This window comes from Phacochoerus africanus, chromosome 15 (genome assembly GCF_016906955.1).
Source record: "Phacochoerus africanus isolate WHEZ1 chromosome 15, ROS_Pafr_v1, whole genome shotgun sequence".
Taxonomy (NCBI): Eukaryota; Metazoa; Chordata; class Mammalia; order Artiodactyla; family Suidae; genus Phacochoerus; species Phacochoerus africanus.
The window spans coordinates 44,309,137-44,327,542 of NC_062558.1; the positions used below are offsets into that span (position 1 = coordinate 44,309,137).

At 51.3% G+C, this 18,406-nt stretch overlaps 1 protein-coding gene across 1 annotated transcript; it reads right to left on the minus strand.

Moving 5' to 3' along the window:
- Positions 1 to 275: 275 nt before the first annotated feature.
- Positions 276 to 11,781, minus strand: CRYBB1 (crystallin beta B1). Its single transcript, XM_047760897.1, has 5 exons — positions 11,605 to 11,781; positions 9,720 to 9,838; positions 5,596 to 5,728; positions 2,558 to 2,700; positions 276 to 527 (listed from the first exon to the last, which is right to left on the minus strand). Exons 1-5 carry the CDS (start codon positions 11,773 to 11,775, stop codon positions 344 to 346), a joined length of 750 nt encoding a protein of 249 aa, XP_047616853.1. The 5' UTR covers positions 11,776 to 11,781; the 3' UTR covers positions 276 to 343.
- Positions 11,782 to 18,406: the final 6,625 nt, after the last annotated feature.

The following is an 18,406-nucleotide window of genomic DNA, read 5'->3' on the forward strand; positions in this document are numbered from 1 at the left end:
AGGCATATGGAACTCCCGGGCCAGGGATCAGATCTGAGTCACAGTCTTGATCTAAGCCACAGTTGCTGCAATGCTGGATCCTTAACACACTGTGCTGAGCCAGGGATTGAACCTGCATCCCAGTTCTCCCAAGAAGCCACCAATCTTGTGCCACCGTGGGAACTCCTGCTCTTTTTCTTATTATTATAATTATCAAGGCTGGGGGAAGTCACATGCCAGCAATGAGAGGTGGACATTGAGGGATGCATCTGTTCACAGATCCAGGAGACATTTTAGCTTCAGGAATTTTTATTTGCACAAGGATTAGCCTGAGGAAGGGTGGGGAGAAGAGTGGAGTGCGAACTCACTTGGGGGGCTCAGCAGCCAGGACGGGGAAGCAGCCTTCACGGTGCCACTGTCTGTCACGCAGACGGCGCACAGCCTGCATCTGGGGCTGGAAGGCCCCCCAGTCGTTCCAGTGCCGGAAGTCACCAGGCTCCAGGAGGTACTGGTACCCGCGGTAGCCAGGATACTGATAGCCGACCCAGCTGGGAGGAAAGCAAGGACAGCATGGAGATGGCCAGCCTCACTGCCTGGTACCCAGACCTGCACCTGGACCAGCCAGCTCTCCATGCATCCCTGCCGTCTGCTCTCCATCTCTCGCCTGTGAGGGCTTGGGTCACCTGGGGCCCTCTCTCTCCTGGCTCTGCCCCTTCCGGCTGGCTTCTGACTCTCTTTGGCCAGTGATCTCACCTCTCCAACAGGCCTCAGTTTTCTCCTCTAGAAAGTGGGAGGTCATGGTAGCTGGCATATGAGGGTGTTTGGGGAACCAAATAGGAACCTGCATCTACAGTACTTCCTAATTAGACCACCTATGCATGGCAGGGAGAGTAATACACATCCCACTAAAAGTGGTGGCCCGGAGCTCAGAGACTGGGATGAAAGGAAGTGAAGACACAGCTTGGGGGCTGGTTAGCAATGAGGCAGAGAAGAAGGGGAGCCTTGTTTCCAAAAAAATGGTTTTCTTTTTTTGGGTTTTTTTGTTTGGTTGGTTGTTGTGTGTGTGTGTGTATGTGTGTGTGTGTGTGTGTTGGTGTGGTTTTTAGGGCCACACTCACAGCATATGGAGGTTCCCAGGCTAGGGGTCAAATTGGAGCTGTAACTGTGAGCCTACACCACAGCCATAGCAACGCCAGATCTGAGCCATAGCAATGCCAGATCTGTGACCTACACCAAAGCTCATGGCAGTGCAGGATCCTTAACCCACTGAGTGGGGTCAGAGACTGAACCTGTGTCCTCATGCATCCTAGTCAGATTCGTTTCCACTGAGCCACCAAGACAGGAACTCCCCCAGAAACCTTCCTTCTGACCTCCCGTGTGGACCATCTCTTACTGATTATTGTTGGATTTCACCTCACAGGCGTATTTACATCTCCCTGCTGGATGCGTAAGGCCCTTGGAAGCAGGAACTAAGCCTTATTCATCTCTCCCTCCCCACCGTGTACAGCACAGAGCCCAGCTCAGAATGTTTAGCATTTCAGGTGGCTTAAATGCAGAGATATCATATTTCAGGGAAGGAGAAAAGAGCAAGAAAAATGCTGGAGGGGAATTACCATTGTGGCTCCGTGGGTTACAAACCCAACTGAAAGTATCCATGAAAATGTGGATTCCATCCCTGGCCTCACTTAGTGGGTTAAGGATCTGGCATTGCTGTGAGCTGTGGTGTAGGTTGAACACGTCTCGGATCCTGCATTGCTGTGGCTGTGGCATAGGCTGGCAGTTACAGCTCCAGTTCAACCCCTAGCCTGGGAACCTCCATATGCCATGGCTGTGGCCCTAAAAAGCCAAAAAAAAAAAAAAAAGGAAAAAGGCCAGAGCCCTGAGGGTGTTACAGGAGCTCCATATGCATCTAGGGGTGGAGATAAAGATGCCTTATGTTTTCCCACAGGGGACCAGAGATGTCTGTCATGGGTGTTAGGAGGCAGGAGGATGGATAAAGTGACCTCCTTTGGGCATCCAGGCCTTTCCTGTGTTCTCATGGACATGAGGTCATGGGGCTCTGTTTTGAAAGCTTCAAATCCTGGAGAGTTCAGAGTAGAGTGTCCTTTGAGATCAGGGAGTCTGGTGTGCCCACTGTATAGATGGCAAGACTGAGACCCAGAGAGGGTGTGTGGCTCACCCAGGTTCCACAACACAGCTTCCACAGGGTCGAGGCCCTTTCACTACCCCGTCTCACCTCTCTGATGTCATCCTGCTCCTGTCCCCAGGGGCTCCAATTTCCTTAATATTCGCCTTCCCTAAACACATCAGACTCATCTGCCCGCATCAACTCTGCCCCCTGTACTTAATTATTCCTCCAACCACTATTCTCTCCACCTTCCTTCTTTTTAGAACCAATTGCTCCATGTGTTTACACTGACATGTAATCCTCAACATACAACTCTACACCCCGGAGGAGTGAAGCTCTCTTGCTGGGATCCCAGCCACATAGCAGTGGTATAATTTGGGAAGAGCCAGGGCCTTTCCTGGACGTCTGAGCCTAAAGCAGGGGGTAAGAGCCTGGCAGAGGGATGCTTACGTTCCACTGGAGACCCTCACGCTGCCCACACGGTCACAGAAGCCATAGACCCAGAGACTGGGCACGTCATCCTCCTGGATCTCCATGGTGTTGCCCTTGAAGTTGGCACCTTCAAACAGGCAGAGCTTGTGTTCCTGGGCATCCTGTGGGAGGAGACAGTGGGTCAGGACTGTGAAGTGTGACTGGGGCAAAGAGAAGTAACTTAACGGGGCCTCCTGAGCGTGGAGACAGAGGTAACTGAGTCTGCTCAGGACGGCCACCGTGGGACTCATCCAGTATTGTTGCTATCTTGCCTGGAAGTGCCCTCCCCATCTGGGAAAAGGATATATCAGCCTCTACTTCATGGAGTTAATCCATACAGAGCACTTAGTGCGATGCCTGGCTAGCACCAAGTGCTCCAAAAAAATTATTCATTATTTTCATGCTGATGATCAAGGAGGCAAAGGCTCAGAGAGGTCAAGATTCTTGATCGATGTCACACAGTCAGTGAGGGGCAGAACTTTCCAAAGAGGCATTTCATTCCTCCCATCCCACCTTGCTCTCCCCTCCACTCCCTCTGCTGCAGCCACACCAGCCCCTTTTTCATTCCTTGGCCACATCCAGTCTATCCTCGCTCTGGGGCCTTTGCATCACTACTCCCTGGAAGGCTGTTCACAAGGCTGCTGGATCCCCATCCTTTGGCAGCTATCTCCCCTGATTGCCCCAACTACAGTCACCCCTTCCCCAACATCAGAGCCCCAGTTTCCTTGTCCCCTTTCCTAGCACGCTGCATGGTGCCGTGTAACACGTACCACGTACCATGGGCATTTGCCATTATAAATCGGCTTCAGTGATTAGGTTTTCAATAGCTGCCTCCCACGAGGGCAGGGACCTTTTCTATCCCAAGTACAGTTGCACACCCAGAGCATGCGACAGAGTCTCTGCAGTCAAATGCATGGCTATAGGTGCAGGATGGTAGAGTGAGATCCCTCTAGCTTCCCAGGAGAGAGAGCTGGAAAGGAGTCAGGGAAGCCAGCAGTGGGGGTTGGAAGTGACCAGGTAAGGGAGGATGGTGAGCAGGCAGGGACAGAAAGAAGGGATTATACCGGCGGCTCTCAGTCCTTGGCTACCCAGGCAGAGACCAACTAGCAGGTGTGAAAAAGATATCAGTGTCTGTGACTCAGCCCCAGAGATGTGGATTTAATTGGTCTGGAGTGGGGGTCAGGTACAGGGATTTTTTTTTTCTTTTAGTGGGGGGGGGGGGGGCTGTGCCTGCAGCATACGGAAATTCCTAAGCCAGGGATCCAACCCTGGATCCCAAGCCACAGCAGTGACAATGCTAGATCCTAACCTGCTGAGCCACCAGGGAACTCTGAGATTTTCTTCTAATAATACATATAATATTATATATATATATATATATATTTTGGGGGCCACCCCATGGCATATGGAGTTCCTTGGCTAGGGACTGCAACCTACTCCATAGCTGCAGCAACGGGGGATGCTTAACCCACTGCAATGGGCCGGGGAGCAAAACTGTGTCTCAGCTGCTACAGAGGAACACTGTTGATCCCATTGCACCATAGTGGGACTCCTCTAATAATATATTTAATTTAAGCAAATATGTCTAAGTGATGATAATTTTAATATGTAGCCAATATAGCCATATTACCAAGGTATTTGTATATTCTTAGTTTTCTTTTTTACTATGTATTCAAAGTCTGGCATGCATGTACACATCTCTATTCAGGCTAGCCAAGATTTAAGCATTTACTAGCTATATATGGCTATGGTATTGGACAGCAGAGCTCTAGAAGCTACTGGAAACATCCCAGCTGATCACTCTCCCAAATAAGGTCCGTTGGCATAGATTGCTTTGTAAGGACCACTGATGGAGAGAGAAATCTATGAATTCTTGCAAAGGGTCTATTATTAAGGTGGATAATTCAGGCTCAAGCTCTGAGAAAAACATTGGGAATGACTGGATTGGATAATTAATTAAGATAAGTTTTGATGACAAACTTTAAGATAAGTTTGATAAACCAGCTGGCTATGGCCACTGCCAGCCTCAAATGGATATGTATGAAAATTCTTCATGAAAATTCCCATCCCTGAAGGTAGGAGTTGGTTATCCTCAGAAACCAACAGTGATGAATGAAGATGTGGCTGGTTCAGGAAGAGTCTTAATCAATCTAATTCTGGAAAAAACTGATTGGCTTGGGCATAACTCCACCTTCTTCTTGAAGTTATACTGCTTACCTTAAACATTATAAAGGGTTTAATTCAGTATTTAGTCTTTTTTTCTTTTTCAAGGCCACACCCACAGCATATGAAAGTTCCCAGGCTAGGGGTCAAGTCAGAGCTGTACCTGCTGGCCTATGCCACAGCCACAGCCACAGCAACACCAGATCCGAGCCGCATCAGTGACCTATACCACAGCTCATGGCAATGCCAGATCCTTAACCCACCGAGCAAGGCCAGGGGTCAAACCTGCATGCTCATGGATACTAGTTGGGTTCTTAACCTGCTGAGCCACAAGGGGAACTCCCAGTATTTAGTCTTATCATCGGGAAGTTCATAGTGCCTTTCTACCCTCTCCCTCTTCTCAGCAATCACATCAGTTTCAACCCGCATGTTTGATGCTTTTGGATGGACATGGAGATTTTTCAGAGCTCCCTGGGTGGTCTGATGTGCCCTCAGGAATTAGAAACATTCCACTAAGAGAATCAAAGGAGACAACCACTGGGAGGTTAAATCCACTCTTGACAGTAGCAGAGAAGGAAAACCTGGGTTTGGTGTGTTCCATTTGCCCTGAACTCCTACCAGCGGCTGGGCTGGGCACACGATGAGTGTATTAGGGGCGCCTTATGAATTGATGAGTACAAGAGCTACTGCCCTGGGGCAACTCAGAGGCCACTGTGCCTCCCTGTCCACCACTTCCTCTTTCTCTCTCTTGCTCATCTGACTCCCTTGCTCTGTGGCCCGCAAACCTCACACTTGCTCACACTTGTCCCGCCCTGCCCCACTAGTCCCCCAGGCCCAGCCCAGGAGTCACTCACCATCCTGATGGGCCGGAAGGACATGAGCCGGTCGCTGCGGTAGCTGCTTGACCATGTGTCCCATCGCGGGTACTCGCCCTTCTCCAGGATGAACATCTCGCCCCGGAAGTTGGACTGCTCAAAGGCGACCCAGCTGGATGTGACGGAGAGGGGAACGGTGGGGAGAGTCAGGAGGGTAATCATTATCAGAAGGCCCCTCCTCTCACTTGCCTTCTGATCCCCCCCTTGCAAAGCAGCCCCAAGGCCAGTGGGTTTGATCCTAGGCTATGCCATTTGCTGGCTGTGTGACCATAGGCAAGTTGCTTCACCTCTCTGAGCCTCAGCTTTCTCATAAAATATGCCTTGTTTTTCTTGAAGTTGGTGCAGGATTAAATGAGATAATGTGTGTAACTATACGAGCAAAATGTTTCCCCGGATGTAGGATCTGCATACGATTTAAGTACCATGGGCGAAATAATACATAAGAGGATATTTAAAAATAAAACAAAACACAAAACCCTGATTACAGCTAGGAGAAAGTTTTTGTTGGGTACTAATATGCTTTTAACACTTACTAACTTCTCTTTGTAGCAAAGGAGGAACGGGCCATCAGCACAGAGCCTTAAGCAGGCAACAGCATAATTGCACTGCTTTGTATTCACTCCATGCAACTTTTAGCCATGCCCGCAGCATGCAAAAGTTCCTGGCCCTGGGATCAAACCTGCACCACAGCAGTAATGACATTGGGTCCTTAACCCACTGAGCCACCAGGGAACTCCCTCACTATATGCATCTTTTTATGGATACCTTTTACTTATAGCATGTGATATTAGCTTTCCATTTGTAAAAGTGGTGTAAAGGTTCTTTTGATATATATTTAGTGCTGTCATAAAGGGTCTTTTTTTTTTTTTTTTTTTTTTGCTTTTTAGGGCAGCACTTGCAGCACATGGAGGTTCCCAGGCTAGGGGTCGAATCAGAGCTGCAGCTGCCAGCCTATGACACAGCCACAGCAACACAGCATCCAAGCCTCATCTGTGACCTACACCACAGCTCACGGCAACACCAGATCCTTAACCCACTGAGCGACCCCAGGGATCAAACCCATATCCTCATGGATACTAGTCTGATTTGTTTCTGCTGAGCCACAATGGGAACTTCCACAAAACTTTAAAATGAAATATACTCAATAAATAATAGTCCTGGAGGTATGAAGACAAGGAGAAAATTGATACAGGTGCTTGAATCAGGTTTGGTAAAGACTGGCCTGGATACAGAGGACAGTAATCAGCAGGAGAAATGATCATAATACTTACCTCGCAGATACCTGTGAGAATTAAATGTGATTGTATATCACTCAGTGAAGGTGCTCAGTTCTCTAAAAGGACTAATCACAAGCTTGAGGTCAAATGGGGGCTGTCTCAGTACAGCCTGACTGAGGATGGGAAGTGAGCTTGTGTCGAGGGACCAGGGATTCTGAGGAAGATAAGACAACCCCGTTTCATAGATGAGAAGGCTAAGATGGATGGACCCCTTGAACTTTGTTCTCTTTGTGTTTAGGGGTTCTCAAGGAACAAGAGAGGGCTTGGGGGACACGGATAAGAGTATCATCTCCCTGGGACCTTCCTCTATCCAGAAGAAGATATGGGAGATTGTGGGTGGGGAGGGGCTGCCACCACAGGCTGAAACAGAATGTGGTCCAGGAGCCTCAGGTCTTGTCTAAGGAATAAGCCAACCCAGAGTGGAGTGACAGAATTGAAGACGCAGACTTATTCTTCCAGAATAGAGTTCAATCTGCCTGAGCCCTGCCTAGTCTAGAGTAGATAAAAAAGGTTGGATGGATGGATGGATGGATGGGTAAGTGGGTGGATGGATGGGTAGGTGGGTAGATGGATGGATGGGTACACGGCTGGATCTGTGGATGAGTGTATTGATGATGGATGGAGGGAGGGGTAAACAGAAGGATGAATAAATAGATGGAGAATGAATGGATGGATAGATAGATAGATAGATGGGGGGATGGGAAGGGAGCCTGGGAAGATGGTGCCATGTAGGAAGTAAGAGCATATGGACTTTGGAAACAGACAGACCTGAGTTCTAATTCTGGTTTAGCATTTTTTTTTTTCTGCGTGACTTTGGGTACATCACTTAAGCTTGTTAAGCCTCAGAAAAGAAGAAGAAACTATTGAATCTACCCTGTCAGGAGGTTATGAGGGTCTAAAAGAAAAAGCAGGATAAGAAATATCTTTCATGATTAAAGAGGGAGGGAAGCTGGTGGAGGTCTGAGCTCCGAGAAAGACAGACACGGATGTGGTCTTGCCCTGCTACCCACCCTCCCTCCAAACTGTCTTGTTCAGAAGTCAAAATGCCCTGTGAAGACCTGTTATTTGAGTGAGGAATTGACAGTATTGACTTTAGTGCCTTTTCCTCATCTCATTCGAGTCTGAGGAGCAAGGAGAGAGGAAGGGCAGGAATCTTAATTTATAGATCTGGAAACTGAGGTGCAGGGGCGTTGAGGCCCTGGTCTAAAGTCGCATGATGGTGTCGGATGTCAGCTGAGGTCTCCCCTCCCCACCGGTGTGAGGGGGGACCTCTCCTCCCCTCCCCCCCACCTCCCCCCCCTTCTCTTTTTCCATCACTGTTCCTCCCACGGCCCTGCTGGTCCTGACACAGACCCAGGGCCCTGGACCACAAGCTCTTTCCTCTCTCCATCAGGCGCATCCCCAGAGCACACGCCAAAGACCAGCTGCATCTTTGTTCCAGGAGAAATACTCTGTGTTTGAGTCACTGATACCGAAAAAAGCCTGAAAACCCAAACTCGCCACATCCTGCAGCTTCTGTTCCCAGCTGGGCTCTGAGTCTGAAGGTGGGGCTGAGGTTTCCAGCCTACTAGGGCCCAGGGTGACTTGGCTCAACTCGCAAAGCAACAGGGAGGGTCAATAACCATCATAGCCCCCTGCCGTGCTTGCCCACCCCTGCCCCAAATTGCCAGGGCCACGCTGCATTATCTCCTCCAGACCTTAGAATCATCTAGCAGAGGGTAGTAGGGACCATCGCTCTGCCCATTTCAGAGATGAGGAAACTGAGGCTCAGATACTGAAAAAGGCCTGTCTATCTCAAAGTCCATCTCTGTTCTTTGTACTGCCCAGGATGCTGGGCGAACAGGCTGATCACAGCCCTTGGTGGCTGTTGTGCTGGAGAAACAGGAGGAAAGGAGCCCACTGGGTCTTGTCCTGGGGCTGGCCCCCGCGCCCTAGGCTTAGTCCATAGGGGCTGAAGTTGGTGCAGCCACGATGTCCAAGAGACAATTATTCCTGCTTTATATGGGGGTCACTAAGGCCCAGAGAAGCCCAGAATCAGGGGCACGCTGTGCCACATGGTGATAAAAGCATGTGGACGAAACTGATCAACCTGACTTGGACCCAGGCTCTGCCTCTGACCATTAGGGACTCTGCCCAAGGAACTTAGCCCCTATGAGCCTCAGTTTCCCCCTCTGTCAAAGGGGAATAAGAACAATCCCTCCCTCATACGGCATTGTGCAATCATCTAGGTAAAGCCCTTAGTTAGCGCCTGGTACCTAATGGTACTCAGCATACGCTTATTATTACCTTAAGGCTGCTTGAAGCCTGGGAGAGGGGACAGCTAATGGAAACCTGGCTCTCTGGCCTCCTTCTGCTATGAGTGACAGGAGGGGCTCCTTCTATAGCAGAAACAACATTTCGCTGGAGCCTAGAATCATGCTTTACTGTTGGCGTGACTTTATGCTAATCAAATCACCTCTCTGAACCTCAGTTTCATCACCTGTAAAATGGGAAGGAGAATAATGCCTCTCTTTCTTTTCTCTTGGGTTTGAAACAAGTACGGGAAAGAAGGTACAGTTGGCCCCACTATCCATGGATTCAGCATCCACGGATACAGAGGTCCAGCTGTACTACGTGCACCATCTTATACAAGGAACTTGAGCATCCATGGATTTTGGTAGTTGCTGGTGGCACTGGAATTATATCAAGAGATGACTGCATGTGTCTCTGCTAGCACAGTGACAGACACAGGGTGGAGCAGGTGGCCAGTAAATGGCAGCTACTGTTGTTTGGTCATGATAATTTTACCGTGACCTTGTAATGCCCCCTTCTCCACCCAATACTCACGGTCCCGAGGTGACAATGATGCTGCGCACTCGGTCAAAGCCCCGGTCTCCCAGGTTCAAGCACTCCCCGGAGAATTCCACCCGCCGGCCCTGGAAGTTCTCTTGCTCAAAGACCACCAGCTGCAGGAGAGACGCCCCCATGCAGAGGGGGCAAAGTGAGGGGGAAGTACCTCCAAACTGGAGAGGCTCCATGCCAAAATATGCTTTAAGCCTATACGTAGATAAAAGTAGGCTATGCCCAGATCACCCGGGAGCTTGCCATGAGCCAAGGTCTATGACATGACCCTGTCCTGCCTTCCCTCCACTTCTGAATTTCATATCTGTACCATCCTTAGGAACTGATGGATCTTTCTTCCAGACCTTTATCCATGCTGTTCCTCCTGCCTGGAATGCCCGCTCCACCACACAGCCCCATCCTGGAGCTCATGTCCTCTGCCTTGTTCTAGGTTCAGACATCACCTCCTCCAGGAAGTCTTCCCTTATACCATCTCCTCGGGTGAGCTTGGTCAAGTGCCCGCCCTCACTGGACTCATCCCATCAGCAGCACAAGTAATATACTACACAGTCAGTGCTGCTTTGCTGCTGGGTCTCTCTATGCACCCCTCTCCCCTTCACTTGGCCCCTCCAAAGAAAGACCAATGGGCTGGATCCAGTTCTGTATCTCCCAGGTCCATTCCCTGCCACAGAGCTGATGCTGGTGCCAGTCTACCCACCAAACCATAGGGGAAGCCAGAAGCAGGCGCCCCTGTATAAACATGGGCTCGCTCCCTCCTCTCACTAAGCATCAAATTTTGGGTTTTACTCGACTTTTGTCCCAAGTTGGGAAAACTTTGCCATTCACTTGAACAGAGCCAAGTGCTGGCCTTCTCTGAGCCTGTTTCCCAGCTGTAAAAGGCAGGGAGGGTCACATACCCAGGCTTTTCACTCCTACACCTATCCACCCAAGAGAAACTCCTTGGTGTGCCCAGAGACACAGCAAAGCTAGCACCCACCCAGATGAGCATCAGGAGGGATGGTCACACTTTGAAACATCGCACAGCGACCCAAACCAATGACCACAGCAGTGCTCAGCGGTATGAATGACTATTAGAAATCTCATAGGGAGTAAAAAGAAAAACAATGACATACAGTGTATTTCAGTAAGTTAAAAACAAAGTATAAACACATACCTTTACAGGAACACTGCATCAGAGTACACAAAAAAGCAAGCAAGCAGATGATGGAACGATGGACTGGCGTGAGGATGGCAGTTGCCTCCAGTAGGGGAGGAGGGTGATGGGCTCACAGGGGCCGGGTGGGGTAGGGAGTGGAGTGGTGGGGATGGGGGGTGGGGGTAGAGTTGGGAGGTGGGAGGCACTTTGGATTTAGTGAATGTTTACCAAATCCTGTCTTTTCATATATAAGTGGTGGGTTTGCAGGTGCATGTTGTATTATTAAAAATTAAATAGAAATGAACCCATTAGTTAAACGACTACATAATTAAAACTGGCCATGTGTGGACCGCACGCGAGCGTGTCATGAACCAAGGGTGGTGCAATGACCCAGTTCTGTGTCCCCGAGGTTGAAACCCAACCTAACCCAATCCCAGGGGACTGGATGCCTTGCTTTCCAGGCTCATTTTCAGCCTGACCGACCGCTGGGAACACTTTTCAGGAGCATCTGAGGCTGTCCTTCTGCCCTAGAAAACCTGCCGGGACAGGCATTACCTGCTGCTAAACCAGCCCACTTTCTTGCTTTCTTTTCTCCTGTTTCTTGCTTGACAAACTCCCGAGCAGGTGCAAGCCGGGTGGGCAGACCGGCTGGAGAGGGCGGGGAAGAGGGGGAGGGAAAGGGAGGAGAGAGAGGAAGCGCGCGGGTGGAGCCCAGTCCCTGGCCCAGGTCCGCACCTTGTAGCTCCCAGGAGGCAGGTCCCCTTTGGCAGCGGGCATTGGCTGGGCTGGAGCCTGGGCGGGGCCGGAGCCCGGGGCTGGTCCGGGGGGCGGGGCCCCCTTCCCCTTCCCATCAGGCCCTGGGTTCACCGCAGCTGTGGCCGAGGCCTTGACCGCAGGCTGAGACATGGTTCCCACCTGCAAAAATCTGTGAAGAAACCTTCGGCCTGGGTTCACTCAGGGGCGGCACCCCCAAGCTGCCTCCTAGCTCGCATCCCCCATGCCCCGGTATATTCAGGCTTTTTTGAATTCTTGTCCCCTCTTCTTCGAAAGTCTTGAGGTTTTCTGTCCCGATCTTCCCCCATAGTTAAGGGTTTCCTGGCTGGGAACCACTCCTTCCGCGTTATGCCTTCTTTCGGGCTAATGACCTTGACGTGCTTCCATCAGCCCTGTCCGCCCTTCTACCTTGCGTCCCCCTGCTACGTCTTTGCTCTGCCCCCTGGAGTCACTCTCCATGCTTCATACCATTTATCACAGTTCTTGTGTGTGTGATAAATGGGCAACTTCATTTTGCCTCAGCAGATTCATAACAAGAAGCACCATTTGGGAGAGTCCACATTCATGAACAAACGCATCTGTCCCTCACCATGAACTCATGAAGGAGCAGCTAGATTATCTCCTCTGAGCAACCTGAAGCTCAGAGAGGGGAGGTGACCTGCCCAAGTCCACACAGCTCCTAAGTGGTAGGACTCCAATGTCTTTCTTTCTTTTTTTCTTCTTTTCTTTCTTTCTTTCTTTTTTTTTTTTAAGAGCTGCACCGGCAGCATATGGAAGTTCCCAGGCTTCTGAGATGTAGCTGCCCGCCTACACCATGGCCATAGTAACACGAGATCTGAGCCGTGTCTATGACCTACAGCAGCTCACAGCAATGCAGGATCCCTGAGCAAAGCCAGGGTTTGAAACCTGAGTCCTCATGGATACTAGTCGGGTTTGTTACTGCCACAATGGCAGTGCAACGGGGACTCTGCAGGACTCCTATTTCAACTCAAGCAGACAAACCCAGCAACCAGGCTTTGCCAGATCCTTATTCTGATTTATTCATCCTTCCATCTCCAGCACCTGGCTTAGCACTGGGCACATAGGAGATGCTCAACTAACATTTGTTCAAGAGATTGAATGAATGCACGTTCCTCTCTCCCATCCTGGTTAAACTGCCGCCTCTGGCACTGTCTGGGGATGAGTGGGGTCGGGGGGCGGGGCAGACACAGGCCTGGGACTGGGCTGGAAAGGAGGACAGTTTAGTGCGGGTCGGGGTTCTAAAAGGAGGGATGTGGCTGTGTAGGCGTTGGGTGGAGAGGGCTTTGGTCAATTCCAGTGGCTCCTTGTTACCTTGGGGTCATGGACATTTTGAGTGTTGGAAGAACTCCTTGTCCTGGTCCCAAGGGGAAAAACGTCCCCTTTAATTTTGGACGTTACCAGGGAGTCCAAGACCCTCTGGCAGCAGATTCCAGAACACTTTCTGTTAGGAAGATCTGCTTGGGGCAAGCAGATCCCTGCCCTGACAAAGGCCGTTGTGACCCTGGGTTGCCTTGCCCACCATGGGCAGTCCAGACATCTGGGCCACATCCGTGGCTTCCAGGCTCTTGCTTATCCCATATCCCTGGAAGTCAGTCTGTGACTCAACGTTCCCCTGGGTGGGTAGCTGGGTTCCTTCCTGGAGATGTGGTTCATTCCATCAATATCCTCACTCTCTCAACGTCCCCTCCTCATTTCTCCCCCCTCCCCCCTCCCGCCTTTCTTTCTTTTTTTTTTTTTTTTTGAGGGGGGTGTGCCACACCTAGGCCTATGGAAGTTCCCAGGCCAGGGATTGAACGAGAGCCATCACGGCGACCCGAGCTGCTACAGTGACAACACTGGATCCTTAACCTACTGCTCCACCAGGGAACTCCCTCCCTGCCTTTATTTCTGTCTACTTCTCTCTGTGCCTACCCTTCTGCCTCCCAGTACCTCCCAGTACCTCTGCATCTCTCTCTCTCTCTCTCTCTCTGTTCTTTATCTTTCTTCTCTCTCTTTTCCTCCCTTCCTCTCTCTGCCTGTCTCTATTTTTATCTTTTCTTCTCTGTCTGCCTTTCTCCTGATGACCTATCTCTCTGACTCCCTTCTGTCTCTGATGTCTCTGCCTCCCCTCTCCTCTCCCCTCCCCCGGGGCTCTTACAGCGGTGGGTCCCCTCTTACCTGGGGACCTGCTACTTCCTGCTGGAGGACAGGCAGGCGGGCAGGCTGGTGCATTGGGTGACTAGGGGCCGACCCCCCATTTTATAGTCTGGCAGACACCAAACCCTGTGGTCTGTGGCACAAAAGGGGAGCTGGCTCAGCAGGCCCCAGGCAGGGAGTAGGGGCCCCCCGAGCCCCAACCCAGCCAGGTTATTGCAGAGAGCAGCACTTTCCATTGTGGGCCCAGCATGCACAGCAGAAACCCTGGCCAGCAGCCACCTCGCCTGGCCTCTGCCTGGCCCCTATCCTGATGTTATGCTCTCAAACCCTGACCGGGGATGGGCCCATGGGGTCAGGGAAAGGGGGAACCCTCCGAAGGTAGGAGATCCAGGTTTGATTCCAGGCCTAGCCGCTGTGCGCTGTGTGGCTTTTGGCAAGTCTCTACCAAAAGAGACCTCCGCATCTGCAGTCACAAGTGGCACAGGTGTCCCTATGGGATACGGCAAAGAAAGGGACCATGAGCAGCTCCAAATACATTACCCTCGCCAGCTGGGTCAATTCCCAGGACAACCCCCCCTTATTTGGTCCTTTCCTTATACGCATTTGGCAGATGAGCAAAACCGGGGTACAGAGAGGTCAGAGCCAGGAACCCAGGCAGGAGGGTTCAGGTGCCTGTATATTTTGTCGTCACGCTCTTGTGGCTGGCCTGACTTCCTGCTTTTAGCCCTAGTGGGAGGGATGGGGGGCAGGGAATCCCCCTGTGCCCAGGTGGGCTGAACATTCAAGGCCCATGTCCTGTTCCTCTGCCCACATTTGCCCCCCCCATCCCCCAAACACACACACTTTCCTGACCTGCTTGTAGCCCCTCCCACCATTACCTGATGCCAAGGACGGAGCTGGTGGCCAAGAATATGACTGCCTGCCTCAGAGCTGCATCTGGGAAGCCCCCGGGCCAGCATTTCTTGTTACCATGCGGCTCCGGCACCAGCTAGGTCCTGGCACAGGACATGCCCTTAACCAGTCTGGAAGGACTAGGTGGTCACTTGAAGGGAGCTTGATGGAAAGCGAGGCACAGGGCAGCTGGGGGAACTGGGGCGGGAGAGAGAACTCAGGAGGCAGAGTGACAGGATAAGAGAGATGATGGAGATGGAAATGCAGAGGGGGAGACGGACAGACAGACAGACAGACAGAGATGGACGTCAAATAGGATCAGAACCATGGAACAAATGCCAGAAGACATGTGATCCAGTCCCCTCATTTCACAAATGGAGAAACTGAGGCCCTGGAGGAACAAATGACCTCAACAAGGTCATGCAGGGTGAACTTGCAGTAGAGCCAGGGCTGGGGGGACTCAGGGGTGCTCCTGGGCCAGGCTGGCCTGCAGGCTGACCCCAGAGCCCCAACTGGTGGTGGTGGTGGTGGTGAGGATTCTGCTAAGGTCCTTGCTTCTTCTGTGGGGCGGGGGCAGGGGGGCAGAGTCCATGGAGCCCAGCCCCACCTTGAGATCACTGTGGCCTGGGGCCAGCTCTGCCTTCTGCTCCTCCACCCCCATGACGCACCCCCTCACTTCCCAAGCCTCCCCTTCAGCCTTTCATCCTGGGCCAAGGCCTGGGACGGGGGCCAGCAACCGCAGGATGGGACAGCCACTGGAGCAGGGACCAAGATGCCTGTGGTGAGGGGCCACCCACAGGTCTGGGTTTCAAGGCCAAGACGTCTGGGGCGGTTCCATGCCCCCTGAGGCAATGGGCTACCAGCCAAACGGTGCCCCCCCCAGGTGGGGGACGGCCCTGTCCCCTGGGCTGGGTGGCTCCACTCTGAGCTTTTGACTGGCTCAGCTTCTGTAATCCTCATTACGACAGCAGGGGTTCGGGGATGACTCGTCTTTGCAGATGAGAAAACTGAGGCAGATCTCCTTCCCTGCTCTCAGCCCGCTTCCTCAACTGCAACATGGAATTGGGAGTCAGTTTTCTTTTAAACTCCTGAACCCAGGCTCTTAAAAATGACGCCCTCTTGCTTTTATACATGTAGGCATTTCATAATAATCATTTTCCTCCATTTCACTGAAACATAACTAACCATATAGTCTAAGTGTGAGGTGTGTCTGGTAGGTCATTTTAATGTATTTATAACCCGCAGAATGATCGCCACTTCCATCTGGTCACATAGTTACCGTTTACTTTTTTTCTGGGGAGAACAGGGTAAGATCTACTCTCCTAGCAACATTCAAGCATATGATACAATGTTCTTAGCTATCTATAATCACCATGCTGTATGTTGGGTTTCCAAACGCATTAATCTTATAACTGGAAGTTTCTGCCCTTTGAGCACCGTCTCCCCGTTTGCCCAGCACCCAGCCCCTGGCAGCTACCATTTTACTCCTCACTTCTCTGAGTTTGTCTTTTGAAGATTCCATATGTCCATGAGATCAGACGGTGTTTGTCTTTCTCTGTTTGACTTATTTTACTTAGCATAATGCCCTCGAGGTCCATCCACGTTGTTGCAAATGGCAGGATTTCCTTTCTCATGGCTGAGTAATTTTCCATTGTACGTGTGTACCATGTCTCTTTTAGCCATTTAGCCATTGATGGATACTTAGGTTGTTTTCATACCTTGGCTATTGTGAATCATGCTGCAATAAACATGAGAGTGCAGATGTGTCCATGGTAATCTTTTTTTTTTTTTTTAATTAGCAGTGATGATGCCAGTGATAGTGGAGACACAGAATGGATGTTATTTTCCAGGGGCAGTTCTGGAACAGCAAGTTCTGTTCCTGTGTAATTCACATTTACCCTCCCAACACCCCTCTCTCTCAGGCTAAACCCGGTTTTCCTCATCATACCCATTTTACGCATGAGGAAATGGAGGCTCCGAGAGATGAAGTAACTTGCTCGAGGTTACCCAGCCAGCAAGAGGGGGACAAAAATATGGGGGGGGGGGTCTAGCTGCAGAGGCTGCATTCATAGCCTTTAATCTTCATGGCGACCTTTTAAGTCAAAATTATGCATTCGATAGGGTTGTCTTGACCCACCCAGGAGGGAATGATATTTTACAAGCTGTGAGCTGACATCAGACACCCTCCAGGTCACCAGAGTGATCTGACTTCCAGCCAGGCTCTTTCCTCCCCGTGAGAGGTCCCTCTTCGGCCAACTCAGAGGGTGGGTGTAGGGGGAAAAGGTGCACAAAACAAATTCTACAAACTCTGTTTATTCGGCCGAGTTGCTGCAGTTTTCAAAGCATGTTCACACCTACCAACTCTAATATGCCCACAGAGCCATCTGTTCCCCTCTCTGGGCTTTGTGGGCCCCAGAGACCCTGGCCCAGCCACATTTTGTGCCTGCATCCCTCTGCTCCCCTTCAGGGTCCCCGAACTCTAACCCCTTCAGGCCACCAGCTCCAAGTTCCCACCTATGCACCATTGCCTTCCTCTCATCTCATTTTGTACAAATCCTCCTCACCCTTTGGAGCTTAGTTTCAATGCCACCTCTACCAGGAAGCCTACCGTGATTGCCCCCGCTCCCCTTGGGAAGATGAAGGGACCAGGGAAGGGAAAACATACAGGCATTTGTTGAATGTTTCCTCTGTGCCAGTCATGCTACATAACCTGACAACAGCCCTGCAGTGTAGTGTATTCTTGTCCTGTTTTACAGGCAGAAATAGGGGGAAGGACCTCCCCCAGGTCACACAGCCAGGAAAGATGAGGTTTTTGGACTCTTGGTCTGCTGCTCATTCCAGGCAGGGGTCCCTGGGAGGGGATCAAGGCAGCCTCGTCCCTCCTCTTGCCTTCTTCACGGATGATCTCTGAGGGGGACAACCTGACCTTTCCCTCCCAGCCCAAGCCAATGCTGCTGACACCTCTCCACTGGAGCTCCAGCGATGGCTTTTGTTCCCATTGCTCACTTGCTGAGTCAGGGCTCTGTCCCCCAGGGGCCCTCTCTCCTCCCTGCCTATAAGAGCCTGACCTCGGCTGGGCCCAGGTCTGGCATGTTCTCTGGGTCCGTCTCGGTAAGTCCCAGGCTTGGAGGTGGGGTGGGATCCCAGCTCTGGGTGAACATCCTGGGAGGCAGGGGAGCCCAGGTCTCCCATCCTAGGGACTTTGCTGTGTCATCCTGAACGTCATCCTCATCCTCACCAAGACCAGGCTCCAGACGGCAAGGCTGGTACCTGCTACTCTTGCTTAAACCTAGACTTAGTCCTGTAGTCCTTTTGTCTCAACTTCCACTACTAGAGTCCACCTTTGGGGGTCAGAGGCTGGCTTTGGGGGACTCTCTTAAGCTGAGCACCTTCCTGCTTGCCAGCAGTGATGCACCCACCCTGTGGAAAGTCTCCCATCATGAGCAGATAAAATAATACAGAGCAGGGCTTTAAGGCAAGGGGACCCAGAATGGGTAGGTTTTTGAGATGGTGAGAGGACAGAAGAAAAGGAGATGGCACTGGTCAGAGATGGAAAGGGAAGGGGGGGATGGGCCAAAGCCCCACTGTGCCCCTAGCCCCATGTGGACCCCATCCAGACCCTGTCCCCACCCAAATGGGTCTTCAGCATCAAGGAGGGGAGCAGAGCCAGAGCAGAAGTTTTTCATCTTCTTCTCTGGTGTAGGAAGCAAGCAAC

What these genes read in the sequence shown, in the direction of transcription:
- CRYBB1 (XM_047760897.1), bottom strand. Translation starts at nt 11,775, where the DNA reads ATGTCTCAGCCTGCGGTCAAGGCCTCGGCCACAGCTGCGGTGAACCCA. An exon ending in CCTTCCGGCCCATCAGGATG is followed by an intron (nt 2,701 to 5,595) that starts GTGAGTGACTCC and finishes CTCCTCCCACAG; the next exon opens with GATGCCCAGGAACACAAGCT. An exon ending in GTGAGGGTCTCCAGTGGAAC is followed by an intron (nt 528 to 2,557) that starts GTAAGCATCCCT and finishes CTTTCCTCCCAG; the next exon opens with CTGGGTCGGCTATCAGTATC.